Here is a 21220-nt window from a genome sequence, read left to right as displayed (position 1 = left end):
CAGCAGAAACATTAGTTTTTTCACAGCACATTTCAAAATACTGGAAAGAAATACTGGAACACGGATATAAACTCATAAACTCAAACGTTGCAACATAACATTATCTACCATCAACTTAAAATCATACTCCTCACTCAAGCTACTCGGAGGAAGACTCCTTGGAGCCTCTCTCAAAGAACAAACATTTGCACACTTCATTCTAATGATTTATTTATTTATTTATTGGTCCTGTTTAAGACTGATGAGGCCCAACATGGCTTCCTTAGATTTAAAATTTCGAAGCATGCTTGCAATTTAAAAACTATGTGCATTTAAGAACAGTCTGTGGATGCCGGAGTCAATGTAAACACAAACCCTTTAAATATTTCCAAATCTTTGAGTACATCTCTTATCATTTTTTTTTTTATTTTTTTTTTGAGAAACTAAGATCTCAAATGCATGGGCTCCCAGGCTGGGCTATTATATCTACTGCCTTCTGAGCACCATTAAATTTACGGTTTCATGTTCTAGCTTTAGGTTCTAGTTTAACAACCCAAATTTGATGTGTTCAGCTCTCCCTAAGGGTTCAAACCCTGATTTTGTTAAAGGATCCCTGGGGTGGCCACTGTGCCCTGGGTTCCAGGTGGTGGGCCTAAGCCACCCACTAAAAGTTACAATGGTCTCGTACTTTGTACTTGGAAAGACCATTTTGCCCCTTTATTTTTTATTTTTATTTTTCCCAATTGGAGATGACAAGCTGGAGGGGCATATTAGAATCCTCTCTGGGGCAAAAAGGCTTCAAGGAAGCTTTGTTGCCAGGAGGAGTCCAGTTAGGGTGTTTAGTGAGCTCCCATTCTCTCATATGTTATTATTAGGCTTTTTTCTTCTTCTTTTTTTCCGTTAACGAAGTACGCTAAAGACAGAAAGAGTGGACGCACACACACAAGGGAAGAGGGGCAATGGGAAAGAAAGGGGGGACAGATAAAAGATCCTTTCAGTACTCAAAGTACCCTTGACTAACACAATTCCTACTTATCTATAAACCACGAATTAATTTCTGGAAATCTCAAACCTGAACCTGAAACTCAAACCACGGGTCTCTCTCTGCCCGGAAACTCAAACCACGGGTCTCTGCCCGGAAACTAAACCACGGGTCTCTCTGCCCGGAATTCCTTACCTCAGCGCTGTTTACAAGACAATTTCCCCCTCTACCCTCCACGACAGCCTCCTGCCTAGCCTTTGAGACTAAGTTCGGAACCCCTACTGGACGCTTGCACAGTGCAATGCCAGATTAAGGCCCGAGAAAATGAAGGTTTGGAAAGGAAACAAACAACCTTGCGTTCTCACGTACCCGGGTCATCCCTAACAAAGGTCGCCAGGCAGGAGGGGCAGCTTTGTTTGCATAATTAGAGGAGAGAGAGAGAGAGAGTGCTTTGAAGGATGCCTCTGGACGACTCCGAGAGAGGGACATCAGAGAAAAACAGTAAAGAGCCACGCTTTCCCGGACTCAATTCCAAGACGGAAAACGGGGGAGAAAAGGGATAGAGAGATTAAGACGTTCCTGGACGACCCCGAGAGGGAACATCGGAAAACAGTAAAAGTACCACAATTTCCCCGGACACGTTCCGCGTAAGAAATTGGGGGAAGAGAAAGGGAAAGGTTTTGGCGTTCCTGGACGACCCCGAGAGGGAACGTCAGACAGTAAAGTTCCGCGACCTCCCTGGCCACTTTCCGAAAGGGGAGGATCGGGGGAGAAAAGGGGAGAGTTTAAGAGACGTTCCTGGACGACCCCGGGAGGGAACGTCAGAAATGAAAGAAGGAAAGTCTGGCTGTCGTGGGGACGCTGCGCCAGCTTTGTAGAGGAGAGAGAGAGAGAGAGAGAGAGAGAGAGAGAGAGTGCTTTGAAGGATGCCTCTGGACGACTCCGAGAGAGGGACATCAGAGAAAAACAGTAAAGAGCCACGCTTTCCCGGACTCAATTCCAAGACGGAAAACGGGGGAGAAAAGGGATAGAGAGATTAAGACGTTCCTGGACGACCCCGAGAGGGAACATCGGAAAACAGTAAAAGTACCACAATTTCCCCGGACACGTTCCGCGTAAGAAATTGGGGGGAGAGAAAGGGAAAGGTTTTGGCGTTCCTGGACGACCCCGAGAGGGAACGTCAGACAGTAAAGTTCCGCGACCTCCCTGGCCACTTTCCGAAAGGGGAGGATCGGGGGAGAAAAGGGGAGAGTTTAAGAGACGTTCCTGGACGACCCCGGGAGGGAACGTCAGAAATGAAAGAAGGAAAGTCTGGCTGTCGTGGGGACGCTGCTTCTCCACCCCCCTCCCAATGTATTTACTTCAAACCATACTCACGTTTGAAGATGTCCCCCGCGGATCCCGGGATCCTTTCCCCTTAGCCGGCTTGACCTCGCCTTTGCTCCCCCCGGTTGGGCTTTTGGTGACGATTGATTACCGCCCGCAAAGAGGAGGCAGGGAGAGGAAGAAGGATCCCTGGGCTAAGGTTGCCCAGTGGCGCCCGATCCCCTCTATCTCCCCTCTCACCTTTGCAGGAGAACCAAGTGTCCCTGAGCATGGTCGCCAAACTGTTACCGGAAAAATCCGAGGGCTCCCTTGGACAAAACAAAGACACCAACCAGGATAACTTGGAGCAAAACAGCAGCCTGTAGGCTTGGCCTTTATTGAACTGTTGCAACAGGGTATTCCCCTCACGTGCAGGAGAGAGGAAAGACCCAGAAGAATAGTGTGCAAGGTCTTATAAAAACTTTTGAAATTCCCCTCCTCTAGGTCTAGCCCACCCCCAGAAACATCATGCATACATTACAGAAAGGAGGAGTTGAGGGAGGAGTTGGTGGTAACTTGAGTGTCTTGTCACCTGGCTGGTTCCTCCTTTCCCCCCTCCCCCTGGGTCACTTCCAGGAACTTCCAGGAGACAAAGGGGAGTTTGCAGTTTCCTGCCCCCTGAGGGAAGATCTGATCAGTGTCCTTTGTTTCAGTCCATGTTGAATCCACTCCCATATGCAAGTTCTTTGTGATCTTGATTGTCTTCTGTCTGGGATCATCAGGGTTGGCATGGGCAGGGCTCCTGTGTATGTGCTGAGACAGTGAAGGGATTATGGCTGACCAGGACTAAGTCACCCCCCTTTGTTAGTTCTTGTCATATGGAGTAAAAATAAAATGAAACAGTGCAAATCCGATGTATGATTGATTTTCTATTTTTCTATGAATTTATAACAGAAATGTGGCGTGTGTGTGTGTGTGTGAAGTTTATACAAACAGAATGATTGGGGTGGGGGGGTTCCTGCAACAAAGCAAAAGCAAAAACCTCAAAACTCTGTCCTGATTTTCACTTTGGGGAACATGGCATCCCTGCTTAAAGTACTACACTTCTCACCAAAGCCTCCCCAGACCCCAGAGTTGTTCCCATCAGGGCCTGCGCCCCAAGTTCCCCTTTAACCTGTCAACCCCCCCCCCCCCCCGTTTATACCAGATGGGCGGGGTATAAGTAATAATTTATTAGCATAATAAATCCGAAGCTGTCAAATTCGTGGCTCTGCAGCGCCCCCAATGGCCAAAACGGAAACAGCCGGCAAGCGCAGGAAGCTCAGGCGGGCACTCGCATCCCGATGGATGGATGGCAGGCGCGCTCTCCATATTTAGGCAGTTTTACCAGGGAAGTTCGTGCTATGGAAGGTAAGCTTGTGCAGAATCAGCAGGTCCATAGAACACCTCAAGGATCTCCACTGGTTTCTGAGCAGAATCCCAAGTCCTCCATGGCCTCTGCCCTGTTTACCTGGAGCAGCCTCAACCTGTGGGCCCCCAGATGTTGTTGAACTACAACTCCCATCACCCCTAGCTAGCAAGGTCAGAGCTCAGGGATGATGGGAGTTGTAGTCCAACAACATCTGGGGACTCAGAAGTTGAGAACGGCTGAAGGGTCTCCCCTCGACCCACCCCACCCTCCTGCCCCGTTGAAGCAGCACCTCCATCCATTGACCACCATCCATCCTGCAGACACTCGCACAGGGCGTTCTTGCCTTCCCCGCTTCCGATTTAGGAAAGCTCATTCGGGGCATCATCCACGTCCTGGTGATCTCACCCAGCAGCCTCATGCAGATAGATGCTGGAAAGGCTGGCAGAGAGCAGGGGGCCCCACAGCAGCCCACTTGTGGGTGCAAGGGGCAAGGTGAAGAGGGAGCACTGGTCTAGCAGCACTGGTGAGATGGTGTGCCCATTCTTCGCTTCTGTCCTTCAGCGCAGCCCATTCCCAGCATTTTCCAGCCCCTGTTCCCCTATAAAAAGCTTTACTCAGAAGAGCAGTTTGCAAATGAAATCAATAACAAGAACAATTAATTGCACATTTATTCCAAAGCCTGTTAAAACGACTGAGTTTAATTCAACAAAGTGGGTGAACTGGATCCAGCGACGCCAGCGTTTCAAAGACTGGTGGGCCTTTGTTCCTCCAGCGCCCCGCCAGGGAATCTCACTGCCCCCCAAAGGGGGGCACTACCCCCCGCATTGGGAACCTCTGGCTTAGACAAGGGGGGTGAAAAAAGGCAATAAATAAAGATGGCCGAGGCAAAGCTCAGCAGCCATGGATCCTGACAACCAACACTTATTCATTTACTGCCACTGCACAGCAGGCACATCCAGACACACATGGGGGGGGGGGAGAAGGGGTTTTGGAGGGCAGGGGGGAGGGGCTGCCGCTTGTCCTCACGTCAGGGCCACCGTCCGCCTGGCGGGAGACATTTCTCCCTTCTCCGGCACAGGGGAGATGTGGGCGCAGCAGCGGGCCGGAGACCATCCTTGGGCGAAGGAGAGGGTCCTGCAGGCAGAAGAGCTTCTGTGGGGAGGAAGGGCAGCCCCCTCCAAGAGCCCATGGGGCGCTCCACTCCAGGCCCAGCCTGCCAAGATGGGGGGCAGCTGCCTCCCCGCCGTCGGGTTCCTCTGGCCCAGGCGGCCTCTACTGGGGGCCCAGGACGGCCTGGAGATCCTCAGGGAGCGCCCCAACGATGGTGGCGATGTAGAGGCCCACCCGATGCAGAACCTCCTCCTTCACGGGGAGGCGGTGGCACCTGGCGCGCACCTGGCGGGGGAGGCAAGGCGCAAGAGTTAAAGCAGCATAGAGATGAACTCTGGAACTCCCTGCCACAGGAGGCGGCTGTGGCCACCAGCCTAGTAAAGGTAAAGGGATCCCTGACCATTAGGTCCAGTCATGGCCAACTCTGGGGTTGCGGTGCTCATCTTGCTTCATTGGCCGAGGGAGCCAGCATGCAGCTTCCGGGTCGTGTGGCCAGCAGGACTAAGCCGCTTCTGGCGAACCAGAGCAGTGCACGGAAACGCGGTTTACCTTCCCGCTGGAGTGGTACCTATTTATCTACTTGCACTTGGACGTGCTTTTGAACTGCTAGGTTGGCAGGAGCTAGCCACCAGCCTAGAGGGCTTCAAAAGAGGATCAGACCCATTCATGGAGGAGGAGGAGGAGGCTCTGGGTGGGGACTAGACCTGAGAGCTCAGCTCTGCCCTCCACAGTCAGATGAAGAAATGCTTCTGCGCTGCAGGAGTACACATACCCAGAGTGTGGGGATCAGATGGGATTACTATGAGGAATTATAAAATATGCATCAAGCCATTGTGTCAGCTATGAATGCACTGCGCTGACTGGGTTTGATTCATTGACAATAATTTCTGATGCAGACAAGCCTCTGCATCTCTGGCCATTTTCTCTACTGTTCATTTTCTCTTCCTGACAGGCACCTATAAGCATTCTAAAACATAGGCCAGTTCCTTCATAAGGCATCCTCAGTACATAAAGATGGTAGGTAGTTTCTTTGATGTACCCTTCCTTGGTTTTGTTCATCTCAGGGCCTGGAAATAGTTTCACAGGAGGGAGATAAAGATCTCCATCTCCTTGCCCTCCTTCCTCTGTGTTTATTGCTTGTTCATGACCTCCGGGGTTGCTGAATGCATACTTCCTTTTTAGTTGTTTTATTTACCCTAGAAGTATGCATGCTTAAATTAGCTTTTGTAGTGTAACTTTGTCCCCACATGGGTTTTTTTTAAATGCTCAGAGGAAATTTGATTGGTTCTTATGAACGCTGTGTAAAAAGTTCTTTTGTGAATAAAACGACCTGGGCCGAGGGGTGGAGGCACAGATTATTACATGCACCCCTCCCAGAGTCTTTGCTGGTCAAGCCTTGTGTTTATTCTATTCATCAGAGTCTAATCCTTCCTTTGCTCTGGGACGTACCAAGTGGCCACCTTGAGAGAAGCTGCTCCTCTCTCCCTTTGGCAACAGGCGCCACCTGCCTGCCTGTCCCCACAGACAGGGACCAACAGATCGCCCGGCGAGCCAAGAGGGTCTCCTCCTCCTCCTTCAGGATTCTGGTTGTTGCCCACATGCAAAAGCTCAGCGGAGGGATCTGTAGGAGTTTAGCCCTGACTCTCGTCCGCTGAGATTTCCTTAGGGGATTCCCAAGGCTGAAACAGGCCTGGCCAGAGTCCGGAGGGGCCAGCCAGCCAGCCAGGCTCCGCTCTGCTCCCTCGAGGAGAGAGCCCCGATCCGGGCACCTTCCACCCATCGGGCGCAACTCGCTTGGGAGCTTCCTGCTTACCAGCTTCTCCTGGAGCTTCAGGACCAGGTCGACCACCTCAACCTCAGACTTGTCCTTCACCCAGGACCGGATGTTCTGCAGGAAAAGAAGCCGACTCAGCTGGGAAGACGCTTCCTTCCTTCCTTCTCCTCCTCCCCAGAGCAATGGCCCTGATCCTGCTGCCACTTTCTGGTGCACCTGCTAGGAATCTTGCAAAGCACGGGGGGGGGGGTGTCTGGGCAAACCTGAGCCTGACTCAACTGGAAAGATGCTTACCCCCACCCCCAAGGAGCCCAGGTCCTGTTGTCTCTTTGCAAAATGCTGAGCAGGTGCTTTGACTCTGCAAAGCCCTCAAGCGGATTGCGAAGAAATACGGTATTCTTCATCATTTTTATCATGGGGGGAGATTGCCCAGAGTTGTTGAGCTTTCTTCGGGGGGGTGGGGGTGGCCCAGAGTTGTTGAGCTTTTTCTAAAGGGGGAATTGCTGAAAATTGCTCACCTGTATGACCCACGCTGAAACTTGCACACATCGCTAAAGCCACCTATCGTCTGTCCCCTCGCCGACAGAGGCCGCCAATCGCCCACCAAATTGATGCCGTGACAGCCAGTCAACACCAGCCCTTGCCACAGCCAGCAATAACATGCCCAACAGCCACTGAAAATCTCCGGCTCGCGGAAGCAACCTGTCCCACGTCCCCCCTATGCACTATCCGTCTCTAAGACCCACAATTTTTAACACTATTTTTAAATAAAAAAGCCTTGTCTTCTACACGGAAATGCCCATCTCCTTTCCAGCCTTGCTGCTGCCTGAACATGGTGACGCAAGCCCAGCTCTGATCTCCCCCCAGGAAACCTGGCCAGGTAAAGCAGCAGCCGGGGGGGGGGGGGGACGGACCACTGCCGCTTGTCGGAGGCTGAATCACCCAGGAAAGCAGGGGCCTCACAGACTTTGCAGGCAGCAGCAAAAGCAGCAAACCCCTGAGGGCTGAGACTGCCCAAAGTGTAGCAGCCCCAAGCGGAAGGGGGACGTGTGGGCAGCTGCCCCTTGATGCAGGAGCCTCCCTCCACCCCACCCCACCCCACCCCCATTCTGCACGCACCGCCTCCGAGATGGCTTCCAAGTGCAGGGCCTCCAACTTGTGCATCATCTCTCGGTGCCTCTGGCGGTACCAGCCATCAAAGTTCGGGGATCGGAAGAAGCGCCTGGGACAATGAATTGAAGAAAATGTCCCATCTAACATTTGTTAAAAAACCTGAAGCATTTTTGTTAGGGATTGTAGGAAAAGACTTGCCAAGGAAGTTGAAAAATATCTTCATGTACGCGACAACGGCGGCGAGAGTCTTAATAGCACAAGGATGGAATAGTGAGGAAACCCCGACTAAAGAAGTATGGCAAGAGAAACTGATGGACTATGCAGAATTATGGGACAAGGATAACTGTGACTTCAAAGATGAATGGGAGGCTTTTACAAAGTATTTAAAGATGCAACTGGACTCCTTGGCAGGCTTTGAATAAACACTCACAAACTTTTTACTAATAATAACCAGTCAGATAAATTAAGGATCTATACAATTTTGCAACATGCAGAGAATAGCATTTATAGAGAAACCAGAGATTGGAACTGAGGGAAGTGGGGGGGGGAATTAAGGATGATATGTTTTAAGGTAATATGTTTTGTTTAAATTCCTAATAAAAAATATTTTAAAAAAGGAAGAAGTGCCTGTGGGGAGTGGGGAGAAGGGGGCTGGGTGGGTGCTGCAAGGGGGCCACGGGGGGGGGGACGACGACTGGGGTTTCAGGCAGAGGCTCTGCCTAGTCCTTAAGCCACAGGAGGCGGCTGGGTCCTGCAAGGCCTTGGTTGGCTTCCAGTCCTCAGCGGCCAGAGAGTGAGGAATGGCCAAGCCCCATTTGTGATGGGCAGGATCTGGTCCCTGGCAGAGAGGCTGAGATCTGCGGCTGAGACACAGTGGAGGGAAGCTGCCCATAGGGGGGTCTGCAAGGAGCCAAGTCAGGGGAGCCATTGGGCGTCTCCCTAGAAATCAGGCCAAGGACTGCAGCCTGAGCCACATCTGCCAAGCTGGTTTGGAGCTCAAGACCAAGGGGCACGGATGACAGCAAGAGGGAGCTCCATTTTCTGGGTGACGTGTGCCTTTCACTTCCGAAATGGAGTGATGTAGACAGAGCCAGCTCCTTCCCTCTCTCTCTCTCTCTCTCTCTCCCTCCTGAAAGGGGCCTGCCCGCTCCGACCCTCGGCTGCCCTCTTCTGGCGCATGACCAGGGCAAGGCTGGCACTGCAGGGCAGAGCATCTCCCTTGTGTGCAGAAGATCCCAGGCTCCATCTCCAGGGGGTCCAGGCAGGCTGGCCAGGACCTTCTGCCTGCCAGTGAAGGCTCAGCTGGGTGGACCCCAACTGCCAGGCTCAGAAAGAGGCAGCAGCCGCTTCCCCCAACAAGACTGGCCCTCTTCCTCTAGGGTCATGAGACAAGTGAGGGGCCTTCTGCTAAGAGTAACAATGTCCCCTTCCCTGCTTGTAGAAAGGAAGGTCCCCAGGAAATGGCTTCTCACCAGATTCAGGGGTGAACAGCTAACCTACACTTTCTGGAAAAAGCAGCCTTGTTTTTGGACTGTGTACTATTTCAAAATATGTTTGGAGTGGGTTTGGAGGTTCTCCCATCGGACAAACTCCCTGATGTTGAAAATCTTGTTCCTGAGGGCTCCTGCCTGCCCTACTCCTTGACACCCTAGCTTTCCACACACAGGGAAGAACACTGGGGTTTGTATATGATCAGCCACCTCCTTCCTGGTTTAGCTCTCCTGCGGCTGAGCTGTCCCAACACCTACCTGTACAGGCCCACCCAGTCCCCCTTCAGCACGCAGGTGAGCTGAGGCCCAGCATGCTCCAGGGTCTTGAGGAACTCCTCCTGCTGGAAAGGGCGGATCTGAGGGGGGTTCTGGGCATGAGAGAGAGAGAGAGAGGTAATGAATGAACCCAAGGCAAATTGGGCACTCCCTCCTGGCATGCCTCAACCTCCTCCCACAGCCCAGTAACACCCCCCCCCCAGCCAGGGGGCTGCAGCCACAAAGACCACTGTGCTCCGCAGAGCATGCGCTCGGCCAGCTGCCCCACTTGCACCCTGCATGACTGGCCCCTACAGCAGCCGGGCCAGAGGAGCCTGTGGGTGACCCAGCAGGCGAAGACCCCCTGGCACTGCCACAAGGGCTGCCCTGAGAGCTCAGAACTGAGCTGGGCGGGGAGACCACGTACCTTCCAGGGGGTGATGGCCCTCTGTAGCGGCATGAGGCTCGCCATGTAGTGCTCCTAGGGAAGGCCAGAAGGGAGGGAGAAAGAAATCGGAGGACCCGCTTTCAGCTCTGCCAAGAAGAGCCCCCCCCCCGACAATCATGCAGCTCTTGGGGGGGGGGGAATGGCCTGAAATAGGCAGCCTCCTCCGCAGGGGGCAGCAGGACAGCAACCTCCAACGGGAGACCAGGAGAGTGGCCCCCCATAGGGCGGGGGGAGAGGGAGCCCTGGCTGCCAGTCGGGGGGGGGGCAATGGGGAGGGGAACGTGCCTCCATGGCCCACGTCAGTCGAAGGCTGCCTTCCCCCTGTGCTCCTCGTCCTCCTCATTTCCCTGGGCAAGCGGAGGCCGGAGGGAGGTGGCACCTGCTCCCCCCCCAGCTGCCTCTACTCACCAGGGGGATAATGAAACTCTGTGTGAGCTCCAGGAGGTGGCGGCGCAGCAGGGCGCTCTGGGCGTCAGAGGGCTGCTTCTTGTGGATGCCCTGCGAGGCGGGAGAGACGGTCATGGCGCTTGTGGGGGCCCCAGCCTCTCCCGGAAGGCTCTGCCCCCCAAGGAGGAACTGGGCTCCAAGCCACTAGCCCCTCCCCACCCGCAGCGCCCGCCGCTCACCTTCAAGAGCTGCTTCATCAGGGTCTTGTCCTTGTGCAAGAAGGTCTTGTAGGAGGTGTAAAGTCCTGCAGCCAGAGACCCCCACAAGGAAGTGAGGCCAGGGGGTCGTGTGCCGGGGGGGGGTCCTTCACAGGGAACACCATGGAGCCCCCTGTGTTTCCCAGGTGAGCGAGAGGCCCCTGATGGACGCCCCCCCCCGCAGGTGCTGGGGTATCCCCTCCCAGCTTCTCTGCTCTGCTGCCTCATCCAGGAGCAGCTTTCGAACACCGCACCAGCAGCGGAGCCACCGAGGGGCTCCTAAAGGCCCCCTGAGGCCCACCTTTGCGGCCCCTGGGGGCACAGCCAGAGCCTTGCTCCTTACCCGGCTTGGCGTCCAAGGTCTTCAGCTTGGCCAGCTTCTTCACCTTGACCTGCTTGGGCAAATCCCCTAAGGAGAAACACAAGGCCGTCCGAATAGCACAAGGATGGAAGGCAGAAGAAATTCCAACTAAAGAATCACGGCAAGAAAAATTGAGGGACTATGCAGAGCTGGCAAAACTGACACACAAGCCACGGGACAAGGATAACTGTGACTTTAAAGATGAATGGGAAGCCTTTACAAAGTATTTGAAGATGCAACAAAGCGAACTGGACTCCTTGGCAGGTTTGGAATAAACATTCACAGTTTTTTTTATTGACGATAATCAGCTAAAGAATTTAAGCATCTATACAACTTTGTAACATGCAGAGAACAGCATTCACAAAGAAACCAAAGACTGGAACTGAGGGAAGTCGGGGGTGGGTGGGTTTTGTGGGGGAGGAGGGAGGAAAATGGGGAGAAAATTAAGGATGACATGTTTTCGGATAATACATTTTGTTTAAATCTTTAATAAAAATTATTATTATTTTTTTAAAAAAGGAAAAACACAAGGCCCAAGGGTGGGGGGCTGCAAGCCAACACGTCCCTGAGCCTGGCTGGCTTTCTGGCTTCTGCGCCCCTGGCTGAGCCCTGGACGGCTCCCCCCTCTCACGCTCCCCCCCCCCAGTTCCCAAGGGCCCGGATCCTCGCAGGCAGGTGGCCCCAGAGCCCCTCCTTACCGGCCATCTTGAGGTCCCCCAGGCGCAGGATATGAGGCCAGTGCTGCAGGGCCTTGATAAAAAAGGGATTGGTGACGCCCAGAACAACACTTGGCCTGGGGGGGGAGAAGGGGGAGGTCAGTCCTCAGCTAGGAGCCCCCGGTCTGTCCCCCCCCTGGCAGCTCCCCCCGAGGACACTCACGGGGCCTGCGTCCGCGTCGTGTACTCCTTGAACTCGCTGTCGTGGATGGTGAAGTAGGGGCGGAAGTCGCAGCAGAACTTCAGGGGGGCCAGGCAGCTGGTGGAGAGGGAGTGGGCAGCCCCTGTCAGGAGGATCCCACAGGCACCCCCAAACGGGCCAGGGGGGCAGGAAGACCGCTATAGGTGCTGGCAGAACCTTCTCCTTGCCCTGATAGGGGGTCCCCTTTGTCCTCCCCTCCGGCAAGGAGCTCTGAGGGTCTTTTAACCAGGGGCAACTCTGGAGATTTGCCCCCCCTCCCCCAACAGGCAAACTGGGCCCAGACGCCCAGTGCTCCCCCCCCCCGCCCACCTGGTCAGGGCGAGGACCATCTCTGAGGAGGCAGCGGGCGAAGGGGCCATGACCACGAGGGGCTCCCCCAGGAGCAGCAGCTCCCACAGCGCCTGCAGGTGGATCAGCACTGGCTGGAAGCACCTGCGGAGAGAGCGGGAGGGGGCAGGTGGGGCCAGGCCAAGGCAGGCTCGCCGTGGGGCAGGGGCACCCTTGCCCCTATCGCCAGGCCTCGGAAAGCGGGGTAAGGCAGCGCAGCGAAGCCTCCCCAGGCCCCCAGCCGGCAGGCCCCCCAGAGACAAGGGCTGCTTTGCCCTCAGAGCAAAACTGTCCCCATGAGCCTCTGGGGCTCCCCCCACTAGATTCCCCAAGGGGGGTGAAAGGAGCCCCCCAGGGTGAGGGAAAACTCCTCAAAACCCCAGAAGAGCAGGCTGGATTAGGCTCAAGTGAACCCCAGCGCCCTCTTCTCACAGGGGCCAACCAGCTGGGGAAACCCACAGGCAGGAGCCGGTCTCCCTGCCTGAGGTTTCCATAGCTGCCGCCATCTGAGCAGGCTGGGAGCCACCCCTTGCCCTCCTCTCTTCCATGAATTTGTCCACCCCCCGTTAAAGCCATCCGAGCTGCCTTTCACTGAAGCAAAATCCCCTCCCCGGGGAGGCTCCTGGCCAGGCACCCCCAAATGCGGCCCTCCATCATCCCTAGCTACCAGGACCAGTGGTCAGGGATGATGGGAACTGTAGCCCCAAAACCTCTGGAGGGCTGAGTTTGGGGGTGCCTGCTCTGGGCCAAAGGGTAGACAGGCTCCCCTGAGAGCCCCCCTTTGCCCCACCAGATGCTACTCAGGAATGCCCCCTTGTGCCCTCTGCAGCTCCCCAGACTTGCCCCTTCTAGCAGGGGGCAGAAAAAGAGAGTGCTCTCACCTGAAGAGGTCCAGTTCGTGGATGCTGGGGAGGACTAGGGGGGCTGGCAAGAGGTTCTGAAGGGGGGGGGAGGAGAGGAAGGGAGTCAGTGGATGACCCAAATGGAGCTGTAAGTCTCAGTCCAAATCCCAAGAGAGACATGGTTGGCATCAGAAAAACACAACCCCCCCCCCCCCGTGCAATGTGGCTCAACCAGAGGGAAGCGCATGAGGGGTCATAATAACAATAATTTTATTCTTTATACCCCGCCCATCCGGCTGGGTTTCCCCAGCCCCTCTGGGTGGCTCCCGACAGAAATTTAAAAGCAGAATAAAACTTCAAACATTAAGAACTTCCCTAAACAGGGCTGCCTTCAGGTGTCTTCTTAAAGTCAGACAGAATGGCATTTAGAGGTCCTTGGAGGGATGCAATCTGGCAACTCCAGGCACAGACCAGCAGACAGCAGCTCAGGACCCAGTTACATGCAGAAACAAGCCCCTGCTCTGGTGGAGGCGGCCGTAGGCCAAACCACAAGGACCATCTCTGCCCTGCTGAGCTGAAAAACGGCATCTTGCCACCCAGCCATTCTCACATGTCACATCTAGCCCCCCCCCCCATGCAGGAATTGCTGCTAAAGCACCTCTGACAGGTGGCCCCCAACCTCTGCTTAGAAACCTCCAAGTAAGAAGAGTCCTCAGCTTCCCGAGGGAGACCGTCGAACACAGGGAAAAGCACAGGCCATGGCAGGATCCGCCCCAACCCCCCAACCCCCGGCCGCCTCCAAGTCCCAGCAGCTCTCACCTCCTGATTCTGGGGCTTGGCGGGGCTGGAGCCAGGCTTGTCCAAACGAGAGGGAATCCTCACCTGCGCCGTGAAGAGGGACAGGCAGTGAGCGCCCCTCCCCCAGAGCCCCCTCCCCTGCTGCACCCCGTCCCCGACAGGTACCTGGTTTTAACCTTTAAAGCCCTATGCAGCTTACGACCCTCGTACCTATGGAACCCCCTCTCCTGCTATGTCCAAAGAAGGACCGTACAGTCTTCAAACAAAAACATCTTGAAGATCCCAGGCCACAGAGAGGTTAGGCTGGCCTCAACCAGAGCCTGGGCTTTTTTGGCCATGGCCCCAATCTGGTGGAACGCTCTGTCCCAAGAGACCAGGGCCCTGTGGGACTTGACATCTTTCCGCAGGGCCTGCAAGATGTAGCTGTTCTGCCAGGCCTTTGGCCAAGGCACAGCCTGACCCCCTCCTTTGGTAATCCTCACAGAACTCTAGCCCAATGGTTGCCATGAATTTGATTCTGAATTGATTTTAAAATGAATTGATTTTAGAATGCTGTGTTACTTTTATTGTTGTTAGCCGCTCTGAGCCCGGCTTCGGCTGGGGAGGGTGGGATATAAATAAAAATTTATCATCATTATTATTACCTGAATGACGACGCCCATCACTGGGAGATTCAGGGTCTGGCCAGGCACAGGAGGCGGCCACTGGTCAATCTCGCTGCACACTGGAAGAGGCAAGGCCGGTTTAGGAGGCGGCCCTGGACTCCCCCACCCCAAATGCGGTGGCCACCACAGGACCTCCATCGTGTCAGCTGATTTGCCCCCATCCTGGGGGAGGAGGAGAAAGGCCAACACGGCGGCAGCCATCTCTCCCCACGTACCTGGGAGATGAGAGGCTCAGGCAGTGGGGCGCCTTGGAGAGAAAACAGAAGGGCTTCCTCTTGGGGTGGGGTGAGCAGCAGGTCACCCTGCGAAACTGGCCGGCAGGAGATTCAGGACAGGCAAAAGGGCCACCTCTGCACGGGTTCCCGGCAGCCTTGGCCAACCTGGTGCCCTATTGCTTCCCGTCCCCTGGGCCGGCTGGGAGTTGTGGAGGGCGCCAGGTTGGGAAATGGTGTTGCCTGCCATCGTCAGGCCCGGCCCCGGGGGTAACCAGTCCCTCCTCACCTGCCTCCAGGCACGGGTCCAGCTTGTCAAAGTATTCTGGGGCTATGAGCTGCAGCAAGGCCTGGAAGAGGTTGACGTAGGGGAGGCGAGACACCAGGACAAGAGACTGAAGGAGAGAGAGAGAGAGAGACGGATGGATGGATGGTTGCATTTCTATGCCACTTAATAGAACAAAAATACCTCTAAGCAGCATACAGAAAACTGAAGCAACAGCAGATAACTTACATAAAATATTATAAGAACATAGTTGTGTACAAAAAAGTTAATACAATATTCCTGATATCTATACATCAATGCCAAGTCATGGTCCTCCCTCTCAGCCTCTGGGTTCTCACCCAGCCATTGTCCAAACAAGCTCTTTGCTCACCCACAGAGAGAAGAGTTCTCAGAAACAGCAGACATCTCCCTTGTCTCTCCCTCTAAACTCGCTTTTTATGGGCAGCCCAAGGCGGGTGGCACTTCCTCAGGCTGCCCACAGCTGTGCCCCATTCAGCCGCTCTCTCCACACCCAGCTCCTACACTGTCTGGCAGCCATGACTCTTGGAAAGACACAGAAAGGGCTGCAAGAGAACCTGCCCATCTCCTCCTCTTCCTTTTCCATCATGTCTCGCTCCCCACAGCCCCCTTCATGTGCTCTGCCCATCGTTTCAGGCCAGTGGGTCAAATCTGCTTGGTTCTCTTCTTGCCCAGCACCCTAATTCCAAAGATGCTTCTGTGGAGCAGGGAGAACAAGCAGCTCTGCCACCCCACCCCACCCAGCTTTTGAGGCCCCTGGCGTAGCTGCCCTTCCTTGGGCCCCCTCCAGCACCTCCCCACCCTTGTGCCAGAGCCTCACTGACAAGGAGCGACTCCAGCTTTGTGCAAAGGAAAAGGCTCATTGGGTCAGAGGCTCCTGAGCAGCCAGGCTTGGCTCACCTTCTGGAAGTAGCCTCTCTTCACAGAGCTGTCCTTGACTTGCCGGAAGAACACATAGCCAAAGTAGTGTGCAGGGTCTCTCTGGGTTGGGGAAGCAGAAGTGTCTGTGAACGACCCCCCACAATCACTTTCAGCTCCAGTGCCTGCAAGCAGGGACATCCCCACGGCTATAACCTTCTAGAGCAGGGGTAGGCAACCTAAGGCTCGGGGGCAGGATGCAGCCCAATCGCCTTCTCAATCTGGGAATCTGCGTGTTTTTACACGAGTAGAATGTGTGCTTTTATTTAAAATGCATCTCTGGATTATTTGTGGGGCATAGGAATTCATTCATTTTTCTCTCTCCAAAATATAGTCTGGCCCCCCACAGGGTCTGAGGGACAGTGAACTGGCCCATGGCTGAAAAAAGCTGCTGACCCCTGCTCTAGAGACTGCTTTCCATTCAGCAGGAACTTGCTACCCTCACATCAATCCGCCTGGCACATGCCATCACCAATCCGCCTGGCACATGCCATCATGGCGCAGATGAGCTGCCAGCGCCCCCCCCAAGTCCTCCAGGAGGGGCACAGGGTCCGCCAATCCAGACACAGCTTGGCTTGCGCATCACAGGAACCCGTGGAGGGAAAGGCTCTCCCCTCAGAGAAAAGTTGTTTTAAGTAAATTTTTTTGTACTAACCGACAAGTAATAACGATAATAGTTTCCATCTCTAAAAATCTAAATGTCCTGGAGAAAAAAACCAGACCAAAGCCAAGCATCTCAACCCTTTTGCTTTTAACCCTGAAAATATCACAACTCACCTGTAATGACACAGCAGCTTCCCTGTTATATTCAAAGTCATCCCCATACAATGCATTTCGCTGCCCCCCAGACTGACGGAAGCGAAAGCTGAACTGGGTGTCTCCGAGGCTGCCTGGGATGGACAGAGACAGGGCAGGAGAAACAGAGCAGCTGAGACAATGGATTCAAGAGGATTCTGCCCTCCTCAAAAATCAACATGCCTGAAGCCGTTGTCCAGGGTGACTGCAGGCCCCAACGCAAGCTGGAAAAGGACACTGGCATGAATGTCTAGAGGCAGAGGACTCCCCTGCCCCCCCCAGAGAGTTGGGTTGCTGTGGGCAGTACCCAGGTTGGATGGACAGCACTAATCCTGATTGGGGACAGGACCTCTGCCCTTTACACCAGTGTTTGCAACTCCTTCCCTAACCATTCTGAAGTGACTGCAGAGACACAGATTGAATGCTACCAGTTAAGACTCTGCCTTTTTCCAGGAATCCGTGTGGGGCATTTTAGAAAGTCCATAGAAAAGTTGTTCTCTGTTGAGCCACTGCCTCAACCACCTAGAACCACCTTGACATTGTTGTAAAAACACAATACAAATACCAAAGCAGATCAAATCAGCCGGCGGTTCAATGGCTGTATTGCCTCCCTATTTGACTCTATCCTGACCCTGTGCCAAACCCACTTACCTGAGTAAGAGTCGGGGAAGGATAGGTAGCAGATGCTTGTTTTCTGGAACACAGGAAGCGAAGAGGGTGTGAAGAGCAGCTCCTCCCCCCACTCCCTACCCCACAGGCTTTGGGGCCAGGGCAGCAGCAGTGGGGCCGGGGCCCTCTCACCTCTTTTTCTGTCAAGGTGTAGTCAGGGGGATACACCAGCTGCAAAAAAGGAGAAACTCTCAGCGGTTGGACCCGGCAGGAGGCAGAGCCCAGCCCCTCCCATTAAGAGCTGCCTCAGTTTCCTTGCAGCATTTGGAGGGGGGCTGGAGACCTCTGGTTTGTGCCACAGAAAGACTTGAGGCTCCAGAGGTTCATGTCTGCACCTGCTCTGAGCTCCAGGGCCCCTGGATGCAGCCTGGGCTGGGCTGGGGGAGATGTCAAAAGGAGCCTCTTCCCCCAGGGTGCCCCACCCACCAGAAGAAGGGGGCAAAGGAGGCACACAGCTCCACAAACCAGGGGAGCCCTGACCCAAGAAGCAACGGGGCCCCAGCTCAGCTACTTGGTGGAGCTGTCCATGGTGGTGCAGGTCAATTCTGTCTCCAGGGCAGCTGTCTACCTGTCTGCAGACTGCCTCACCAGAGTGCTGCATGCTCTGGTTATCTCCTGCTTGGACTACTGCCATGCTCTCTACGTGGGGCTACCTTTGAAGGTGATCAGGAAACTGCAACTAATCCAGAATGTGGCAGCCAGACTGGTGACTGGGAGCGCCTGCCAAGACCACATAGCACCGGTCTTGAAAGACCTACATTGGCTCCCAGTACGTTTCCAAGCGCCATTCAAGTGTTGGTGCTGACCTTGAAAGCTCCAAAGGGCCTTGGCCCAGTAGACCCGGAGGAGCGCCTCCACCCCCATCATTCAGTCTGTACACAGAGGTCTTCCTCCTGAGAAGTGAGGGTACAGGGAAGCAGGCAGAGGGCCTTCTCGGTAGTGGCGCCCACCCTGTGGAACGCCTGCCCAGCAGATGTCAAAGAGGTAAACAACTATCTGACGTTTAGAAGACATCTGAAGGAAGCTTTTTAATGACTGATGTTTTAATGTATTTTTAAACTTTTGTTGGAAACTGCCCAGAGTGGCCGGGGAAACCCAACCAGATGGGGGGTGAATAAATAATTTTATTTTTATTCTGTTCCCTCAGGGTGCCCCATCCAACAGAAGAAGGGGGCGAAGGGGGCGCACGGCTCAGCCCCGAACCAAGAAGCAAGGGACCGGCGGGGAATCTGCTCCGCTTCCCGCGCGAAGGCAGGCGCCTCCCCGGCCTCCTCCGCGCCGGATCTGCGGAACTCCCTGCGGCGCTCCGGGGGGCGCCTCACCCACCTCCACGGCCTGGCCCAGCTCCAGGTCGAAGGTGACGGCGCACACGCACTCCAGCCAGGCCGACAGGCGCCCCCAGGGCAGCGCCGAGGGACTCCCGGAGCCCGGAGAGGAGAGGCGGCGGCGGCGGCGGTAGCGGCAGCGCAGCGCCTCCAGCCCGCCCGGAGCCTCCATGGCGGCGGGCGGCGCCGGAAGCGGGATCTGCGAGGAGGCCCCGCCCCTTCCGCCACCGAGCGCGGCGGGCCCAGAGAGGCGCCCCGGGCCCTCCAGCGCCCCCTGCAGGCCGGAGAGAGAGAGAGAGAGAACGGGAACGCGGGGGGCGCTGCGGCGGCAGAAAGTCCTCGTTCCCGGGGGGAGGAGGGGGAGGCGGCGGGTCCCGCTTTCTCCCGCGCCCCGAGGCCGGCCGGGTCCTCCGCCTGCTGGGGCCTGGTTGTGCGCAGGCGCGGCTGGCCCCTCCCCCTCCCGCGCGCTCTCTCTCTCTCTCGGCGCCGCCATTTTGGAGCTGAGGGGAGGCCGCGAAGAAGCCAGTCCCGGCCGAGGGAGAGAGAGGGAGGCCGGCCGGCCGGGACACCCTCCGCCTCCGCCGCCGCCCCAGGTAAGGCCTCCCGGGAGGGCGGGAGAGCGGCCTCGTCCGCGACCGCCTCCCCGCCTGGCGGGGCCTCCTCCTCCTCCCCCCCCTCAGGTAGACTGCGCCTGGGCCTGGAGGCGCCAGCGAGCGGCTCTCCGGCTGCGCGTCCCGGGGCAGAGCTCCGCCTCCCCGCCCGCTCCCCTGCGGCCCCCCGAGCCCCGCCAGCCTCGGCAGCCCCCGAGACCTCGGGCTGCTTCTTCGGGGGAAGGGCCGGGCCCCGCCTCCCGGGCCCCCTCTGGAGAAGGGCCTCCCGGGCCCCGTCGCCTCCCCCCGGCCAGGCTGCTCTTGGGTGTGGGGCTGCAGGGAGAAGAAGAGGAAATTCTGGCCAGAAATTTAGGAAAGCTAGGACAAGGTTCAGAGAATATCTTAAAAGACCAAACAACAACAGTAACACAAATCTCCTGACAGACATAGATTGAAGTTGAAGGAAATGATAAAGTAAAAGTTTTCCTGATTTCTAACTGAAAAGAATAATAAAAATGAAGTGCGTATAGACTAGTAAGGTATAAAAAGCACAGGGAGGTGAATCAGAAGTTCAAGAGTATGCAATGTCAAATGAGGCGGCGTCAGCCGGTGTCTGTGGTCTGTTTATGTTGTTTATCGTTGTGTTTATGTTCTGTGTAAATTGCTCTGTAATAAAGATTCTTAAAAAACGAAGACGACAACTGCGTCCCTGCCTCCGAGGTGTGTTGGTGCAGCTGGGAGGCCAGGAAACAGGATTCCCGGAAGATGGAGGGGCGAGGGAGGGCTTCCCCTGCCCAAGAACTTGGTCCCTGGCCTGCTCTGGATGAGGCCCTGCTTGCCTTCAAAGGGGCAGCTGCATGGCGGGGGGGGGGGGGTTGTTCCTCAACCCACCTTTGCCCTTTGAGGTCCAGGCAGCTTCTGTGGCTAGGAGCATCTCTCATCTCCCTCCCTGCCCCCCCCCCCAGCTATGGCCAGTTTGCCAGCTGGAGCTGTTCCTGAACCAGGGTAGCGGAGCCATGGTTCTGCCTGCTCTGCCAGTCTCCAGTTCCAGTGTTCCCAAAATCCAGCGCCCCAGAAACTCCACCCCCAGTGCGACTGAACCGGTCGTTTTCCCCTAGATCCCCCCTGGGTTCTGCTCACCTCCCAATTCAGCCTTGGGCTCTGTGCATAGGGCACCCATGGGAGGTGATCAGGGTGCTTGGTTTGATGTGGCCAGTGCCGGATTCTGCTGCTGTGAGGGCTGCCTGGCACCTCAGGGACACAGCACCTGCTTTGGCTGCTGAGGGGGCTGCATTGGATGGACGGAGCCCTGGACGACTTGGGATGTAGGCATCTGTGAGAAGGCTCACCTTCAGCAGAGGTAGCCCTGGTAAACCTAGGACTAGCCCTACAGATGTAAGAGGCTGTGGAAGTTCCCATGCGTGATGTGGAGAAAGTGGATAGAGGAGAGTTTTGTCCTCTCAACACTAGAATGGAGCAATAGCTCAGAGTATGAGACTCTGAACCGCAGGGTCATGGGTTTGAGCCCCACATCAGGCGAAAGATTCCTGCAGTGCGGGGGGTTAGACTAGATGATCCTCTTGGTTCCTACCAACTCTTTGATTCTATCATCCTGGACATCCAATAAAGCTAAATAATTGGAAGAGTCTGGACATGCTCCCCTCAGAGAGGCTCACTTGCTGCCTTCATTACAATATCTTTAGGTGCCAGGTAAAAACGTTTCTCTTCAACCAGGCCTTTGGCTGATTAACATTCTATGCCCTTTTAAATTGGTTTGTGAGGGGGGTGGTTATTGGTCTGTTTTTGTTTTGTAATGTGTTTTGTGTTCTCAGTTTGTATTTTTATGTTGTGAACCACCCTGTATTATTCACATGAAAGGTGGTATTAAAATTTAATAAGTAAGAAGATAATCAAAAGATAAAAGAAAATGCTTAATCAGGCAGCATATAGTTAGAACTCTGGAACTCACTCCCACAGGAGGCAAT

General features: G+C 55.2%; 2 protein-coding genes across 4 annotated transcripts in view; one reads left to right on the top strand and one right to left on the bottom strand.

Annotated features, from left to right (window-relative positions):
* Positions 1-4327: 4327 nt before the first annotated feature.
* On the bottom strand, positions 4328-18828 carry DENND6B (DENN domain containing 6B). 2 transcript variants are annotated; one of them, XM_079994508.1, is made up of 20 exons: positions 18647-18828; positions 17453-17491; positions 17303-17345; positions 16634-16746; positions 15839-15919; positions 14924-15029; positions 14402-14481; positions 13779-13841; positions 12999-13054; positions 12100-12222; positions 11752-11847; positions 11571-11665; positions 10855-10920; positions 10494-10558; positions 10276-10365; positions 9847-9900; positions 9423-9532; positions 7681-7783; positions 6601-6675; positions 4328-5072 (listed from the first exon to the last, which is right to left on the bottom strand). In XM_079994508.1, exons 1-20 carry the CDS (start codon positions 18815-18817, stop codon positions 4950-4952), a joined length of 1752 nt encoding a protein of 583 aa, XP_079850634.1. In that variant the 5' UTR covers positions 18818-18828; the 3' UTR covers positions 4328-4949. The 2 variants fall into 2 exon arrangements, with proteins under 2 accessions (XP_079850634.1, XP_079850635.1); XM_079994509.1 differs by lacking the exon at positions 12100-12222.
* A 283-nt stretch (positions 18829-19111) lies between these two features.
* PPP6R2 (protein phosphatase 6 regulatory subunit 2) overlaps positions 19112-21220 on the top strand; it is a 43246-nt gene continuing 41137 nt past the window's right edge. Inside the window, exon 1 of one of the 2 annotated variants that reach the window (XM_079994475.1) lies at positions 19112-19238. The gene's annotated coding sequence lies outside the window, so the exon portion shown is untranslated. The remainder of the gene's footprint in view (positions 19239-21220) is intronic. The other variant, XM_079994476.1, reaches the window with a different exon arrangement.

The sequence above is a fragment of the Podarcis cretensis genome (genome assembly GCF_951804945.1).
Source record: "Podarcis cretensis genome assembly, chromosome: 10".
Classification (NCBI taxonomy): Eukaryota; Metazoa; Chordata; class Lepidosauria; order Squamata; family Lacertidae; genus Podarcis; species Podarcis cretensis.
This window is presented reverse-complemented; position numbering and strand designations above follow the sequence as displayed.